Raw genomic sequence first — 19,421 nt, 5'->3', positions numbered from 1 at the left:
GTTGCACACATCGTCATCAGCATGAAGTTCACATAATTTATCTACTGTCCCATGACCCCTAGAGAGGATGTGTTCTCATATACCTTCTAGAATACTTTTCCTCCCTTGTCCTTGTAAATTCTCAATTCCTGACAAGTAATATGTTAAATCTTTGGTGACTGCATTGTAAATCATGATCTATGACTCTGTGATCTCACCAATTTAAGTTCATATGTACCTTTGGGTGAAACTTAAAAATAAATGTATTAGAATAATCTTCATTCCTACATGAATTTAGAGAAAATATTTGTACACGAGTGTTTGTGTGAGAGGTAAGAGAAAATAAGAGAAAGTAGTTTTAGTAATCAACAAGCATGTGTATTTTGATATTTAAGCACACTATTACCTTGGGCGTAAGAAACAGATATGGCACAGGAACTGGAGGGTGTGAGGCCTCACGTTCCACTTCGAATTTCTCTGTAGCAGCTCGACGTAACTGCCGCCGTACAAATCCACACAACAACTCCAGGGAATCCTCGAACTCCGTCTGCAAGCATACATCAATAACTAACTGCACCAAATCAGCTATGTAGTAGCAAAATTAGTTTTCAAAACATGATACTCTACACTGAAATCGTAATTGGTCTAATATTCTATAAATTCATTAAAAATTTAGTTCAAAGTTTAAAGTGTTACAAATATTACAATATTACAATTTAAAAAAAAAAAAAAAAAAAAAAAAAAACTGTGCTGGGCAAACAATGGGGCTCGGCTCTTTTGGCTTTTGCATTCTCATCTTCAACAAATACACCATTTTTTACGTGATACTATGCATAACATTTCGTAGTTACTGCTGAGTGTGCCATGAAAACTCATTCTTTAAGGTAATCCCACAACCAATAGTCGGTCGAATTGAAATATGAAGATTGTGGAGACCCTATTGTTGAAAAGTGCTTACTGATGGCATGATCGCCAAAGATTCGTGTAATTAATTGTTTTGCAGGGGTGAAGATATGGGTTGGTGAGCCATCTAGCATAAAGATGATGTTTTCCAGATCTTGATTCTTCAGTCTAGGGATGACGAAGTTCTGTAGCATACTGTAGTAGTGCTCCCCATTTACTGTGACAGTCTGTATTATTCCATTGTTGCCTTCGAGAAAATATGGACCAATGATGAAACGCAAAGTGAACTCACATCATACAGTGACTTTCACATCATGAAGACCTTATTGAATTAAAAGTTGGGATCTTTTCTGACCAAAATTCTGCAATTACTTGTGTTAATTCCGCCATTAAGAAAGCAGTGTCCTTTGTCTATTCAGAAAACTTTGTTCAACTTATGATTATTATTAAGTTAAATCTCTGCTAGCATAAATAAAGCAAAATCATATATTTTTTGCTTGTCACTTTCTTGAGTGTAAACACTGATTTTAGTTTATATGGGTACAGACTAAGATGACTCCTATTGCTTCCATTGCATTGAACCAGCTGTATCCTAATATTTAAAATGATACAACCATGGCTTGAAAGTTCAAAATTCTTATAGCAGTACTAATAAAATCGTTCAACAAAATGGTAAGTTAAATATGAAAATGAAAAAAAAAAAATGATAACCCCTATTGTTTGTGTGGTTTTATTGATTTTTTTACTTCAAATGTCAAAATATAAATAATGCTTTGAAGTTTGAAGTGACTTCTGGATGACTTTATACTTTGAACATTCAATGTTCTTCCTTCATGTATTACTGAAAGTGGTGGTAATATTTTTAATTATGCTTTTAACTGCAGAGGTTATTCAGTGTCAAAATTCAATGTGGGCAAGGAATGATTGACGAATTTTGCCTGGTATCTTCTATCAGGATCTTTTATGCGCTGTAAATCTACAAGAAGGGCCTCCCAATTTACTTCCCTACCGAAGGAGGTCAAGCTACGGATTTTAAGGCCCTTTGCAGGGTCTGAGCCAACGAACTTCGGATTCAACGGCCAGCATGCTGTCAGATTACCAAGAATAACCTTAGTGAAGATAAAAGTGAACATAAAGTGATAAATATGGTGGTGGTGGTGGTGATGATTGATAGATAGATTGGTTGGTTTGTTTTGAACACCGAGCACTTAACTACTAAGTCATTGGCTCTTCTGAGCTGGTCTCGGCTTAATTGGTATATATTTTCAATTTATGTATCTTGTATAAATACATTCATAAGTATCGTTACATATGATGTCATAACATCAGCTAGATTCTGAACTATTTCCGACTATTTCGTAATACAAGTATATGCCTTCACAATGATTACTGTTGTGGCACCTGTTGTGAAGAGTTAACAATAATGTGAACCTGGACATAGAATTTTGCCTTTATTTATCTTTATTCTCTATCAATAAGAGCACTTGATTTTTTACACTAGCACTTTACCAGTCTACAGGGTAATTCTGAACACCCAGCACCTTGTGGACATGGGAGTAGAATTTGTCAAATGGATATACAAATGGCTCTCCTAGGGATATGCGTGTGTGTTTATAGTCTATAGGCTATAGACTACCAAGGACGACAAATAATGATGATCAATATTACGATAAAGGAGACACAATTTAAAGTTTAAGATTTCAGCGGGGGGGGGGGGGACATGCTTCAGAAGTCAAGTTTTTAAGAGCAGTAAAGGGCTGTACAAAATTGGGTATGGAGAGGAAAATGTTCTAAATTAATTAAACATATATTCAATTAATGATAAAAGTAGAAGAGTATAAAGAGAATTGTAATTCCAATATTTAGAGAATGGAAAATGAAAGATTGCCGAAAGCAGCCCTAAGTTATCTGCAAAGAGGAAGAAGAAGTGTGAACAGACATCAGCCTAATCCTTTATAGACAGAGATTAGGAAGAAGAATGTAAAAGAAGATAAAGTCAAAGATGAAAATAAAGAAGACAAAGCTGAAATAAAAAACTGAAATAAATTAAAAAAAAAGAGAGGGAGGAGAATATCAGTGGGAAAGGGGACTAAGTAGAAGGGGGATGTAAAGGACATGCGAGGATGCCACTAATATATTCACTTACCCGACACACCAATTCTGCAACAAGATAACGACATCTTTCCTCCCGGATTTTGGCATCCAAATTGTGAGCTTGCAAGGACGGTACCCCAATAACAATATCTGCAAATGAAAACATTATAATTTAAAATTCCAGTCACACAATGTATTACTGTATTTAGCTTTTGTTCTACCCTTCGATTATTGAATTATATGACTAAAGATTATAATAAGAACATAACCAGAATTATAAATCACTATCATCATCATCATCGTCGTCATTGTAACCATCATCGCATTGTTGACACTATCACTACCATCTCATCATCACCGCAAGAGCAACTACGCCTCTGCCGTCCTCTTCATTCTCCTACTTCTTCTCTCCTTTCTCAATATTATCGTTATAATTATGATAACCATCGTCAACATATTCAAATGACTTGGAACCTCTCAACTTTCGGAGCAATTACTTACTTACTTACAAATGGCTTTTAAGGAACCGGCAGGTTCATTGCCACCCTCACATAAGCCCGCCATCAGTCCCTATCCTGTGCAAGATTAATCCAGTCTCTATCATCATATCCTACCTCCCTCAAATCCATTTTAATATTATCCTCCCATCTACGTCTCGGTCTCCCCAAAGGTTTTTTCCCCCTGGTCTCCCAACTAACACTTTATATGCATTTCTGGATTCGCCCATACGTGCTACATGCCCTGCCCATCTAAAACGTCTGGATTTAATGTTCCTAATTATGTCAGGTGAAGAATACAATGCGTGCAGTTCTGCATTGTGTAACTTTCTCCATTCTCCTGTAACTTCATCCCTCTTAGCCCCAAATATTTTCCTAAGAACCTTATTCTCAAACACTCTTAATCTCTATTCTTCTCTCAAAGTGAGAGTCCAAGTTTCACAACCATAAAGAACAACCGGTAATATAGCTGTTTTATAAATTTTAACTTTCAGATTTTTTGACAGAAAACTAGATGACAAAAGCTTCTCAACCGAATAATAACAGGCATTTCCCAGTTTTATTCTGCGTTTAATTTCATCCCGAGTATCATTTATATTTGTTACTGTTGTTCCAAGATATTTGAATTTTTCCACCTCTTCAAAGGATAAATCTCCAGTTTTTATATTTCCATTTCGTACAATATTCTGGTCACGAGACATAATCATATACTTTGTCTTTTCGGGATTTACTTCCAAACCTATTGCTTTACTTGCTTGGAGCAATTACTGTACTATAATCGTACATTCAATTAACTTCAATATTTAAGAAACAATAATAATTAAAGAAGAAAAATATATACATTGTGTTAGTGAAAAGTATACCAAATAAAACTTATAGGAAGTTTTCATTTACCATAAACATAAAAAGCCTTACATAGCACATTCTTCTCAATGCAATGCTTCCAAATTGCTTAACACAGAAAGAAAGACTTCTTGTGCATTCTTAGCATTGGCATCATAACGAATATGATCTACACTAATAATGAATTTGTAACCAAAATTTTTCTGGTAATTTTAGCTTTTCTAAAAATAATTGATTTTAACATATATAATTAACCAGCCTGAGACCAAAAATCGCATTTTTGAATTTTTTTGTATGTCTGTCTGTATGCATGTTTGTTACCTTTTCATGTGACAATGGCTCAACCGATTTCAATGAAAATTCGAATATAAATTAAGTTAGCTATAACTTAGATTTTAGGCTATATGGCATTGAAAATACTTTAATTAAAAGGGGACTTATAAGAAGGCCTGAATTAAATAAATCGAAATCCCTCGCTTATTATTGATTTTTATGGAAAATGTTACATAACAGAAGTTTCTTTGAAAATAGTTTCCGATAAGTTTTATTCTATGCAAAATTTTGATAGGATTGCTATTTAACGAGATATGCGAATTTTAAAATAACAGTGCATTTTATCAGTGCCGCCTCAGACTAATAGGCTATAATGAAATGAAAACAAATGACTGCATCTATTTAAGGCGGCTTTGCATAACAAATGGAAGATATTCATTGACACTATTTTTATACTGATATAATATATTATATTATGGGAATGTATAAATGTTAATCAATATTAATATACAGAGAATGTTTGTGTATTTGTATGAATTAATCTCAGAAGCTACTTAACCAATTTGGATAATTCTTTCACCATTTGAAAGTGTAATGTCTCTAGATGGACATAATGCTATTAAAGTAATTCCTGAGTGAATTGAGGATTAAGATAGGATTAAAATAGATTCTTACGCACAGAAAACTTGACATTCCGTCGCAAAAATGTATTACTTGATTATTTAACTTTATTTGGACCACATAAAATACTCTAATTTTACACACTTCAATTTATTTTTGTCCACAGAACATAATAGTATTTTTACGAGTTTTGTCGTAAAGATGAGTATTTTTTCCCCCTGGACCAAAAATACAGCACATATGGAATAAAAATTAGTATTTTACCATTGAGCTCACTGGAGCGGAGTCATTTTACAAAGTGTCACGAAATGGCATTCCTGCGCTCATAATTTAACCATATTCATTTCCTGTGTTCCTTAAAATAATATTTATGTACCACATTCATTTTCATTTTTTTTTATTTATATAAACAATGATGTAAAACCGAGCGAGTTCGCTCAGATGGTAGCATTTGAGACTCGCATTCCGGAGGTCCTGGGTTCAAATCCCATGGCCGACCAAATCTGACTGGGGTTTTCATGGTTTCCCTTAGTCATAAAGGCAAATGCTGCATTGGAAATTTACATGCCATGATTCATCATCTCAATCACCAATACCAAAAACATTAATTAAAATCTATAATCAGTTACATGAACACAAGTCATCTACAACACAGAATAGAAACAGGAACTCAACAAGAGTAAAGACGGCCTACTGGTATACCCACACATTCTAAACACTCGACATGATCACAGATGTTAAAGCATGTATAAATAAATTTAACAAAGATGCACAGTGAGGCCAACATAAAAAATTATCTTCATACACAATTCACTCTATATTGATATTAATTTGGAGTGATTTACTAAAGGATGCATTCAGGACTAACTTAGAAAAATGGTAAACGAATTATCCTTACACCAAAAACGGATGTTCCCTGAACCAAATGATCCTATTTTAATAATTTGCATATAATAACAACTAAGAAACATGTTAAAGGAATTATGCTTGCACCAAATGAGTGCTCTCTGGACCAAAATGATCGTATTTTAATTATTTAAATACAATTTCAATTAAGAAACATGTTAAACGATTTATTCTTCTACCAAACACGGATGTCCTATTTTAATTATGTAATTAATTTATAGTTTCATCTGGTATTGTATGAGGTTATTATGATTGAGATACTTATTGTTAATTGTAGGCCATAGTGATCGAGCATATAAGAACTCGCACACAGTGGGGGTGTAGGTCGGGGTTTTGGATGGCCCACAAGCCACAGATCATGCTAAATATGTTACTTTGCAAATTATTCAGTATGGAGTGTTGTGCACTACACAGATCTGTTACCCATTAATTATATAACTTTCTCAGTGACCACAACATGTCTCTAGAGTGATGTGTTATAATTCTGAGGTTATTTAAAACTATTTAAGTACGTTTTTCTCTCGTGATTAATAACATGCTTAGGTCTCTTCTTTACCCTGTGGAAAGAAACCATTTAATACACCTGAAAATAACTGAATGTATTTCAAGGCAGTTCCAGCAAGTCATGATGAAGAGAAGGATCTATCTTCTTTACTATAGATTCACGCCCCATAAGTCTGTTGTTAACCATTTTTATCAACTTAACCAACCCAGATTAATGAAATAGTAAGTTCAAATATGTACTTAAATTAATCTTACAGATATGAGAGTAATATATAGGCTACCGAAAGAATCTTGAAATGGGGGAGGGTGGAGCTCTGGATGAAAGTGGAGTGTGTACTGTGTAGACTGACCTTCCTCTTTGTAACTCGTGTGAGGTCAGGTGTTTCCTGTCCAACATTTTATGAATAGAGCATGCAGAGGGGGAGGCAGGATTACAGGAGTGTGAAGCAGGGCGGGGCACAATGTTGTACAGGATGCCTTCAAGTTCCACACCCAATTTACAGTTTTAATTCCCTTTAATACGTGGAAGAGCTTTATGTTGGTAATAGATGACACTGATCGCTCCTACTGATAGCAAAATCAAACTCAGTGCTGCTTTTACGCAACTGAATTGAGTACATACAATAGGAATATACATATATGCATTCAGTATACCAAAACAATAGAGTATTTGTAGCAGTCGTATTTGTTTTTAATCTTCTGGGCTAGTTTTTATTTGGTTTTTGTATTATTTCGATTTATCTCTGTTGCCACAATTCCTTATCCAACAAGATATAAATACATAACACCTAAATCAACACTAATCATTATATCAAATCTCATATAATTTTATTTCACTATACAAACAATAAAAATGTTATTTGTAACGTTGTAAGAATTAAAATGTAATTTGAAGGAAGTTATGGTTTTTTTTTTTTTTTTTTGCATCAATGATGTTGGAAATATAGATTTTTACATATTTATTGCCTGCATATTACCTTTTCTCCAAAACAACTGGTCGAAATTTACTTGTCTCCAGTATTTATAAATTAATTTATTATGGAAATATGCAGATAAAATACATAAATTAACATACAGAATAGACAAACAAGATAGTTCTTATTTAACTTTGTGTGTATCTGTGTATAACTAGAGAAAGAGAGGAGGATAGATAGACAATCAGACAGCCAGATAATCAGAGGCAGGGAACAAGCTATCGAATTTTCACAGAATATTATAGAGCAAACCTGTCACTGGCTGATTGACAAATAATAAGTAAGCATAGGATTCTTAGGTACTAAAAGTTAATATTCCAACTAGCTACAGTTATAAAAAGGTAAAGGTAGCTCCTTCACATGCCATGAAGACACTTGCAGGGCATGGAGGTAGAGCCTCCAGCTTTCTTAATCTCGGTACTAGAAAGAGGTGGTGTGGTTGGCATCACACTCCGACCATCTTGTACTCCTGGGAAAGATCTGGTACTCAATTTGATAGGAGGCTGAGTGAACCTCGTGGCTGTCCTGAAAGTTTGGCAATGAGCAAATCCCGTCACTACCCAGGATCGAACTAGTTCGGAGTAGTCATCATTTGAAGCAACGTGTTAATTTGCAAGTCAATTATACTGGAAGATAATTTTGTATTGAGATTTACTCCAATATTCTCCTCCATTTCTACATCTTGGGCTTAGGACCAGTAGTTGCCATTAATGGTAAATATAACAGTTCAACATGATATAAGTCATTTTATCAATCTTTCTGTCATTACACATTGTCATGAGACAAATGAAGAATACCAAACAATTTTATTTCAATTGGAAAACATATTATATGCACACATTACAATAAACCTTTTTTGAAATCAGGAAAATAAATACATTAAATACTATTTTAAATGGTTATTCATGACAAAATTTATAGGTTTGGTTTTTTTCTTGTTACATATACCATAGAAATGGTTTTGCAAAATTTGAATAGTCCCTCAAAACAAGAACACCCACTTCGTGACATGTGTTGGCTAATGGAAAAGGATTTACAGAAATTTATAAAAGCCTTGGTGATAGTTCCATGGCTACCAATCATTAATGCGATGACAGAGACCATCTTCAAACTAAATTTGTTTTTAGAGTATTGTATTGTGGGTTCATTGATAATCTTTTCCTCACTGTCTATCTCTTGAGGCTGTTCGGAATCTGTTTCAAAGCAGAGTGGGTTCAATTATGAAACTCAAGTTCTTTTTCCAGCCAAGTGCAATGATGTCCACTCTTCTTGTGCTCCCATTATCAGCAACACAAGAGGCAGGCCGCAATTTTGCTCCTAACACGGTGGTGATGGATATTTTGCAAGTTCATAATGAGACAACAGCCTAAAACGTGTGTTAATGTTCCAATCTCGTTGCAATGTGTTCAGCAGTTTCTGTCTAGATTATGTCCATTTATGGCCCTTAAGGGAGGTACATTAATGGCATCTCTCGATTTGGAGCTGCTAGCTGCTGAAGTCTTTTCTAGTTTCGAGACATCTGTTAGCCGATGGAGATTCATCACAGAGAATAACGCCTTTGCTATGAGTACGTAATTGACACCATTTCTTAAATTCTTGACTTCGGAGTTGGCTTCTTATAAATATCATCAAACTAATAATTTGACTCTGATAACAGAACTTTAGATTAAAAAAAGTCACAGCCCATTTTTAATTCTTTAATTAGAGATTGTGATGCTGCAAAAAATTGGTTTTGAGATTTTAGCAGAATTCAACGTTTTTGGCATAAATGGTACCGAAAAAGTGGTTTTGGACATTATAGCTTTCTGTTTGTTTGTGTATAGTAATTTCTCTTAAAATTTGGACGGATTTTGTTTCCATTCATTATCTACGAGTTAATTCATCCCCGACTAATGCACATGCAATACTGTACATATAACAACTTTAGTAGAAAATAACGTGTTGTTTAAATAAAAAAAGTGGAATGGTGAAGAAATCGAAATCTAGCCTAACGAATTTTTAAATTTTGGATTTCACACAAAGACATTCTCTATAACTCCAAAATAAAGACGAAGTTAATTTATAAATTGTACAAATCACATTAACAGATGCTGTAGCCTATGTGTAATACATTTTTTCACAAGTTTATATAAAATAGCTGTATAATGTAATCCTTTCTAATACTATTTTTCTATTTACGAAAATCGACATTAAAATTTATATGAATGTTAAAATATGCTGCTAGGCCTATTACATGTTTCTTTGATTCACTCACGCTTAACACATGGATTTATATCAAGAGATACTGATATTGCTATAATGAGGTGCTCGTTCAATAAGAGTGATGATTATGCCTGGCTGGGACTAAAATTTGTTAGGCTCTGACAAAATTCGCAACAAAAAATAGAAATTATTCTACTTATAATAATTAATTTTTCCGAGACATAGAGATCTGGAGACAAATAGTGTTGCATATTCATTTATTTTTTCACCCACGACAGTTACTTTTTTATTTGGGTATCGTACATATCAAATGATTTCATTACATATGTTTTAATAATAGTTTAATAAAATAAACTATAAACAATAATGTTATTCGCCACAAAACAAAAAAAAAAACTGAATTATTGTGAAATGTACAAAACTGCAGAGCATGCCACCTTCATGATAAAAATACTTTATTACAATAAATGACTGTTTGGCATCTGTATAGAACAGTAATTTTCAAATCATCCAAATGGATTATTTTTAATGGGGGAAAAAAAAAGACGTCATTACGAGAAGAAAATACCTCCAAATCTGCAGGCCCATGAATAATAGTAAATCAGTCAGTGACCTACAATAATTATTGGAAGCAAGCAGATGACTGGAAGACTTCTAAAGAAATTATTTGAACAACAGAGTCGTAAATATCGACTTACCAAGTAAGCGTAGCAGTCCATTAAGTAGGGCTCGCAATGACTCATAAAGGCTGAAGAAGTGCGAAAAGAGACGACCTCTTGCAGTGACTATGATGAACCTCAGGGCCAGAGCAAGGTCGTTCAGGAGTGATTCTCGACTGCGCTCTGTTCCTTTCTGGAGGAGCTGACTCAGTTGCCACTTGTGCACCTGTCCAGCGAAGTTCAGACTCTCCACTTCAAACTCTCTGCATATAAAAATAGTTGGTGCAAGTCACACAACTAAACTAAGTTTTTTTTTATATTAGCTCCCTATTTAATTAATTTAATGACACTATTTCATCTACTGAGATTCAAAAGTAGCAAATGAAAATATGTAATGATATGATAAACGAAAATAAAGAATGAAATTGTTGGTAGGCCTATTGTTCAATGGAAGTATAATTGTGTACGTAATTAACAATTCCGATATTGTGAAGATACATACATATTGTATATTGAAACATGTTCTCACCTCATTCCCGTAAATTCCATTATTACTAGCAATTTAATCCTACATTTTTCCATTCATCTCTAACATGAATATTATATTATCAGTTCTATGAAAAGTTTATATCAGAATTATCAAACGAGAAATAAAACTGTTTAATCTTCATTTAATCTATATTTATTTATTTATAGTTGCTTTAACTTCTAGGTCATATTGTGACTCTCTGTAGTTTCACTGTTGGCAATGCTTGTTATTGTATTGTGACTGTGTCTATTATTTCCGTGATAATTGGGGTCCTATCTGGCATTCGCCTTTATTTAACTGAAAATTAGTTATATTCAGTCGTGGAAAACCACGGAAAAACGTCGATCAGATTGGTTGACACCAGGGATCGAACCTGGACCTCTTGAATGAGAGTCTCAAACATTACTGTCTGAGCCACCTCATTCGGTGCAGAACTGTTTAAAACACAAAAATAATTTAATTAAAGCTTTTCATTTGACTCTAGAAATTAACAAGACAATATGTTGAAAAATATACTGTTCTTAAGAGCTGAGGAGATTACTTAATATATATTTAAGATTTCGGAAAGAATGGAGAAAACAGAACTGAATTTCTTAATAAGTTTCAGTTAGTTTCGTGTAATATAATTATGGTCATATTATGTTGTTTTGTTGTATTAGTGGTCAGAACAATAAGCAACTAAATGTAGCTCATTAAACCTAATAAATAGTTTCGACTAATATTATTACGGTACCTTATGAAACAATCTGCAATCAGATATTAAACAGAAGTTTTGTATAGAAATATTTTACATTAATGGTAAAATATTACATAACTAGAAAATATTTTATATGCAGGCAAGCCTATTTTATATTAAAATTAAATATTCATGTATAACATTAAAGAAAAGCTAAGTATTTTTACTACCGTACTTTACAAGTAGTCACCAACATTTGTAATGATTTTAATATTCAGTAGGATTATTAAATTTTTATTCAACCTGCAAATGGAGACAAAATTGCTCCAAATATAAGATTAAACATGCTTTTTTAATATTATCACTAAATAGAACACACAAAGTGAACCAGTTTTATAGACAGTATAACTTGAAAACAGACAATCCTTTAACATTTAATAAAACAGTTATAATTCAAGTAAAATATTATTCACAATTTCAATTAAATAGTATTAATATACCACATTATAATTTGCTTAATAAGATAGTTATAATTTATTGAAGCATAAATAAAATTAAAATTAGGTTATTTGTTATAACTAAACTCATCACCAATTGACACTATCTCTGAAATGTTAAATTTGTTTTGTGTATAATAATTTACTGTAAGACATGCGTTATTTAATAACTTACTTCGACGGAAATATCTTTTACTGAAGAGAAAGGCCATTACCTCAAGTAACAAAAGAAGAATTAATGTTATCGAATTATACACAAAAACATGCTAACCTCTAACCATTAAAATTTAAATATAAATACATGCATATGAATAATAAGCATGACATATTATTACTCAATGCACTAATTCATCAATATAAAATAGAATATACTGTACATATTATCACTATAAACAGGGCTCGGAAATTCACAATACAACTGGTGGCTTAAGAAGTGCTAACAAAGAATCCAGAAGAATAAAAATATTCGCACTGAGTTAATAAGTAATGCTTTTGTTGAAATATCAATAGTTAACTGTAGTCTAGCAAATACAGAAACGCGTAAGTTAATTCTTTTAATTCAAGAAATAACACTTTAAACTATCAGTTACGTATATCATTTAACTGTTTATTAAATTTCGAAGCCTCTTTGGGAAAAATACCGTATTCAATTTTAATTTACTCCTACCTATTTACTAAGTGACAAACAACTTTACTATAGAAAAAAAAAACGTAAGCATGTGACCCATTAAAAAATCTAAGCTGACAGCCATTTATAAGAGTAAATGTTTACTTAAAGAAGATACTTCGAATAATATAACTGTACATAATAATGGACTGTTCATTCTTAAGTGCCTACATAATAAACATACCAAGCAGGGATACAGCTGTCCACTAATATGAGAGGGAAATGAAATAGAGCCACCAAATTAGAGCATTCCTCTGCTTTAAATTGCTACAAGTTCCGCCTAAAGTCAGTCATCCAGTTCACTCCGAGTTCTGCTTTCTCAGTCACTCATCGCAAGTATTAATATTTTATTTTACAATCTGAAAACCTCTCATTGGTCTAACAAATCATGAGGGCTTTATAACATATCTGTCCAGTAAATTCAAAGTAAAAAGAAATGTCAAGGTGTATGAAAAGTAAAAGTCACTCATGCCTACAGTGCAGCATAAATGCAAGGCTATCTATAAGGATAATCTTTAATGAAAATCACTGAGGTGTAACACATTTACTTTTTATGCAAGTTCTAGAGTTAATGTTTTGGTTATGAACTACGTTCATATCTCTTTACTCTCCTGGCCTAGTTGCCTCACAAGTGGTGCCTTGGTTCAGACCTGTCTTCGGACAGTTGACTAAACAACAACTCTTTATTCTTTAAAATCTATAGATCTGAATATCAGGAAGAAATCTGACATTCGTACATACCCTATTACTGATTGTCTGGCCTCTAGATACACTTGACTAAGCTCTTCCAGGACTTCTCCAGACTTCTTAGGTGGAGACAACAGTAGGGCGAAATTCATTACTTCTTAAGATAGAATTGATAGACATGGATAAAGACTAGCAGAGTAGAATTTTGATATGAACGAAATGGCCAGTAAATTTTGCTTAGAGCCCTTTCATTCACGGTTTTTTTTATATGCCATTTATCTAGGACTCGATTCTCCCAGCTTTACTCCTCCTATGCTAACACATGTTCATTCAATCACTGAGGACAACTTGTTCTGTTATTTACTGGGAGTTTATGTTATATTATAATCTGTATTCCCTACTATAATAATCTCACAAGACAAAAGTCTCTAAGTATATTATTTAGACTACATAAGTCTACCTACTTGTGGTCATACATTAGTTTCGTAATACATTTTCCGAAATGTAATTCTTTTGCAAGGATGTGCTCTTCTATGTTTTCGAAAGACTACAATATTCAATTAATGAGAAATTATAATTAGGATGTAACAATTTTAGAGACACATTACCTAATTTAATCAAACGATATGACATTTTTATATGAGAAAGAACTTGAAAATTCAAAATCAATACAGATGTTCTGAATGTAAACAAGCCATTTTCTTCGTCTATAAGGTACTGTAAATGAAAAACTCATGCAGGTACATCTGTATTACGTTGTATAGTTGATGCAGAATCCTCGTATCAATGATATGTTATTATTAAAAAGGTAAGCAATTACGATAGAATGACAAAGAGAACGAAGCACAGACTGAACTGCATCACATTTAACAACTGTAAATTGGGAAACACAAAAATAATATGGAACTGAAAACAAGATTAATAACAGCCCCAGACATGCCACATTCTTGTATTACAGTGGTTACTGGGGTCCCATTGCCAATCCACACAACCTTTCAGTCTTTTTAGTACACTGATCACTCTGTTGAAAACGTACCCCCAGCGTCGAATACTTTCCAACTGAGTTGCACTCAATTTCTTCGGTTTTCCATATTTATCCTTGTGTAAGCTTTTCAGTAATGGAAAGAAAGGAAGGAAACAAAAATATGGTATAAGACATACAGAAGAAACAAAGCTACAGTAATAGAAATTGGAAGAACTTGATATACATGTCAATACTAGGATCCAGTATCCATATTCACAATATCACTTCAAAGTTCTTTTTACTCTGCAGAAGATCAAAGTTTTAAAAACATTAAATATTTTTAACTATTACAACTACCCACGACCATGCCAGAACTTAATATAAATAGCACTTCTTTTCTTAGAAACAGGAGTATGTCTCACAATACATTTACAAACAAAACGGATAAATATGAAGACAAAGAAATAGTTCCGTAATGGATGCAGTTTTAATTGTATTGTAACATACATTTTCTACCTGTGAATTAATTCTATGTTCGAAGAATCCTAGAAGGATACAGTAACAATAAGTTTCAGAAAATGTCTAATCTAAAATGTAATTAATTTATGATTACAATGATGGCAAGATGGAAAAATGGAATAAAAGGTACATGCGTATTCGTAGATATGTGGCCTCGAAGCCTGTTGGTAACCAAGTCTGACTCTGGGATCTATTCCACTGAAGGGACTTTATCATTTTGAAGGAGGGGAAAAAAGCTCATGAGTAGATGTAACTTACTAGAACATAAAAAGTGGGGGAAGAAGAAAGTCTATTGATAATCAATAGACTGCAAGTCACAATTTCTCCAATTGCAGGAATTGGCTTTTCCACATTAGCCTGTGGACAGCATCATCTCTCATCTCGAACCTTAGGCTTAATGAGTTCCGTTCTTCATGAACTGAAATTCCAACCATGACTCTTACGAACTCAAGTTTGTGCTACCAAGATCAAAGATGCTATAGAAAAAAAAAAGTGAATGCTAATGTGAACTACGAATTTAAAATTATATACATATACAGGGTGTATCAAAACATGTGGAAAAAGCTCTTATGGTCAATTTTGCTCAGTTTTTTTTACTTACAGTCACTGTTTGTGGTGTACATAATAGGCCCTATATGTGATTATAAAGTGTAATTTACAGATTACAATATTTTTTCTTATACATAAACTTCTACAGAAAATGCTCAAAATGGCCACCATGAGCTCTAATAAAGGCTTCTGAGCGCAGCATTATCAACTGCCTTACTCTCTTCCACATTCCAGGCATCTGCCATATCTGCTGACATCCTTCTTCAAGCCACTGGCGAAGAATTTCCACGTTATAAATAAGTCTGGAATAAACAATGGCCTTTAAATGACCAAGCAGAAATCCAATGGAGTGAGATCGGGAGAATGAGCATGCCAGGATGTTGGTCCCTCCCGACCTATTCATTTATTAGGGAATTTCTGGTTTAAAATTGCTGCAACTAAAAAACTGAGCGAAATTGACCATATGTTTATCTGCACTTTTTGCTTGTTTTCAGGTCCTCTATCAATTCTCCAGAGCTTTCCCATATGTTCGATACACCTTGAATAAATATATAATGGTATAACTTAATGCTGAAATTGATTAGGAAGAGAAAAAGAAATTGGCTGGGCCACTGGTTAAGAAGAAACTACGGGTACCTACTGAAGGATGCACTGGAAGGAATGGTGATTGGAAGAAAAGTTCATGGCAGAAGAAAATATCAGATGATAGAAAACATTAAGATACATGAATCATAATGTGGAGACTAAGAGGAAGGTGAAAATAGGAAAGATTGGAGAATGCTGAGTTTGCAGTGAAAGACCTTCTCTTGGGCAGAACACTATGAATGAATGAATAGTATAAATTTCGATTTAATTCATATCAGTAATGGTCTACTCTGCAATCTCACGAGGTGTTGTCCTGTACAGACAGCTGCAATCTAAATCGAGAAGTTGCCATAAATCTATGAGTTGTAAATTCTATCTTTTTACTTTACTTCTGAAGAAAGTCATTCTATAGTTATTATAGCTTCTTAAATATCGATCACACTCAGTCAAGCTTGAACTTGTAACTTTCGAATTCAATAATCAGATTGCCAAGGACAAAACATCAGTAGTACGAGGAGGCATATGTTTAACATCATGCTCCAGCTACATATAAAAATATAACGAGATACACACGGTTAATGATAATTAGTGTTGAGAATTATATAGGTAGCCATATAATGGGAAATGCTCAAATTAAAGAAGAACACAGCCACTTTCATTTCTTAATTATTGCCTTATTGGCTATTGCTAATTTATACATATATCAAATCATATTCCTAATTTAATTAAAACTAATTTGTTATAGGCAGTTCACTTTCTTTCATGACTGTATGAAACTCTGTGACACAATAATCATTTCCATGCTTTCAAGATGCAACTTGTTTCTCTGCTGTTAGAATAAACTTGTGCACAAAAAGTGAGGGGACTAAACTTATAATTTGATAACACGATATAATTAATGTCCACATCACTATCGTATCCTTGAAGCACTTTGCTAATTTCCTTCTCTTCTTCAGACTATCCTTACTTTAGCTGACGACACGTTTTCTCGACAAAATTTATTCAGAGCTCTATGATTTGCTTGTGTAATACGTACAGTACAAAAAACTACTGAAATTGAGCGGAAAACACTGTTTTTTTTTTTTAATTTGCACAAGGCAAAATGGCAGACCAACTCATAATACATCTCAATTCCCTCTATTCAAGGAACATCAAAACAAGCACATTAACTTCAGTCGCCGTCTGTCAACGGTACCATACACTGAAGTCTATTAAAGAACACACACCTTAAATGCCTAAGTATAAGTACCACTAACTAGATAAAATGAAAATTACGGCTTTCTGCTCAATTTTAGTAATTTGTATATATTCTCCAAGCCAAATCAAGGAGTTCTGAATAACTTTTGTCGAGAAAACGCGCCATCAGCTTAATTAAATACTGTAATTATATGTTTTATGAAAGTCCAGAAAACTAGAAAGCAGTTTTCGCTACAAAAAATAAAAAATATGTTCAGAATCCTTGTGGTCACCCTCCCCTCTATGAACCAAAATCACATTCTTGTTTACATCTTCTGATCAGTTCATTTTCTCTAATTAATAATTTTCTCCTTCATTCTGAAAACTGAGTCCTCGCCTAAGAATTTCGTCATCTATCAGATGCGTTGCTGCTTGGTTGGAATAGGCATTTCAAATATCAAGCACACAAAGGTAGAAGGGTCAACAGACGTGTGAAATAAATTAAATTGAAAGTGGAATACCTAGAATATTCTTATTGCCAATTGAGACAATTTATTTAAAGTCGAGGCACTTCATAGACAGGTGCATTCGGCCAGGGGTTAAATAACTTAAGTAAATTATTTTATAACATTTGTCCGAGTTCAAATTCTGGTTGATCCTCACTAAATTTATAACTTGGTTCAGGCATTACAGAAGTTTTCTCTGGGTACTCCAGTTCTCCTGTGACATTCCAACAATTCACCACCACCACCGTCGTTGTCGTCATCCTCATCATCATCATCCATCACGAGTGTAATGTATACCCACTGCCTGTGATGCACTCTGGATAGTCTCTGACGAACTAAGTGATCTACGATTCTCAGCAATGAGCCATGCTTTTAGAGTCGGGGCAAATAATGGCAAGTTAAGGCCCTGCCATTGTTTAAAATAAAAACATACATACCGGTTTGTATAATATAGTATATAGAGTTATCTGTGCGAAAGTGATAATTTTTTTATGCTCGACCATGCCGAAATGTAGTAATTATACACCTGGTAGCAGTCCTTTAATGCATGTCATTAAAGTACACCTACTCATTAAAGTACAGGTGTTTTCAGCCAATGACAACTCAGCTTACAGGTGTTCAGCCAATGACAATTCAGCTTTGTACCGTTATAAAACCGCAAGTATCGATTATTCTCGGATATGCAATCGAAAGAGAATTAGCGAAAAGTCACAGAGGCTGGAAATCCAATACTGTCGCAGAAGATTATGTTCTGTTACTATAATAATTAGCGTTAATTAATTAATTAATTTATTTAAATTAAAATATACAGAATAAAGAAATATAATTACAAAACAAACAAAGAGAAATACAAATAAAATAATACAAGCAATATAAAAAGAAGATACAGTAGTATTAACAAAATTTGAGACCGAATGAGTAGCGCTCGTGCTCGGTCGCAGTTCAGATATAATATATTGTAAATAATATTCAAATAAATTCAATTTGTCATCTCGTTTTTCAATGTCGAATTCAATAATCAAGGTTATACCAAGTTTAACGGGATTACACAAGGTCAATGACATTATTGTTCCTCGGAAAAAATCAATACTTTCGCGTCTGCGCACATCTCACAATTCACGACCTAGAACAAGGTCACTTCCGATCTTGTCAGATACAAATAAAATGTATACATCTGAATAATTTCAAGTTAGAAATATGGTCGAGCATAAAAAGTCGTATGAAACTCGCCTATAATGGTAATTAAGAAGCTCGTATGAAAATTATGAAACTCGCTTGTGCTCGTTTCATAAATATCCATACTCGCTTCTGAATTACTATCATTATAGGCTCGTTGCATAATGTACTATTCTTTACGTGCATGCTGACAGACAGAGTTACAAATTAAGCCTACTGTTTAAAAAATAAACAGAAATAACTCAGTATTCCGGAATTTTGGTTATATGACAGATTTGTTACTCGTCCACATAAAAAAAACTATTAAGATATTAGCTGTAACATGAAAAATCCAACAAATTGAAAGGGACTAATGTTTATTTTTATTTTTATTTTACAGCGCTTTATGAACTGTGACGATTATCTAGCATCTGAATGAAATGAGGGTGAGATAAT

At 33.4% G+C, this 19,421-nt stretch overlaps 1 protein-coding gene across 7 annotated transcripts in view; it reads right to left on the bottom strand.

The window, feature by feature from the left end:
* LOC138706173 (uncharacterized) overlaps positions 1-19,421 on the bottom strand; it is a 381,089-nt gene that overhangs the window by 45,259 nt on the left and 316,409 nt on the right. For 6 of the 7 annotated variants that reach the window (XM_069835182.1, XM_069835183.1, XM_069835184.1 and 3 more), the window contains 4 exons: positions 14,548-14,619; positions 10,495-10,718; positions 3,029-3,126; positions 386-526 (listed from right to left, as the gene is read on the bottom strand). In XM_069835182.1, the coding sequence (XP_069691283.1) occupies positions 386-526; positions 3,029-3,126; positions 10,495-10,718; positions 14,548-14,619 (535 nt within the window). The remainder of the gene's footprint in view (positions 1-385; positions 527-3,028; positions 3,127-10,494; positions 10,719-14,547; positions 14,620-19,421) is intronic. The other variant, XM_069835189.1, reaches the window with a different exon arrangement.

Source organism: Periplaneta americana, chromosome 9 (genome assembly GCF_040183065.1).
Source record: "Periplaneta americana isolate PAMFEO1 chromosome 9, P.americana_PAMFEO1_priV1, whole genome shotgun sequence".
In the NCBI taxonomy this organism is placed as follows: Eukaryota; Metazoa; Arthropoda; class Insecta; order Blattodea; family Blattidae; genus Periplaneta; species Periplaneta americana.
This window is presented reverse-complemented; position numbering and strand designations above follow the sequence as displayed.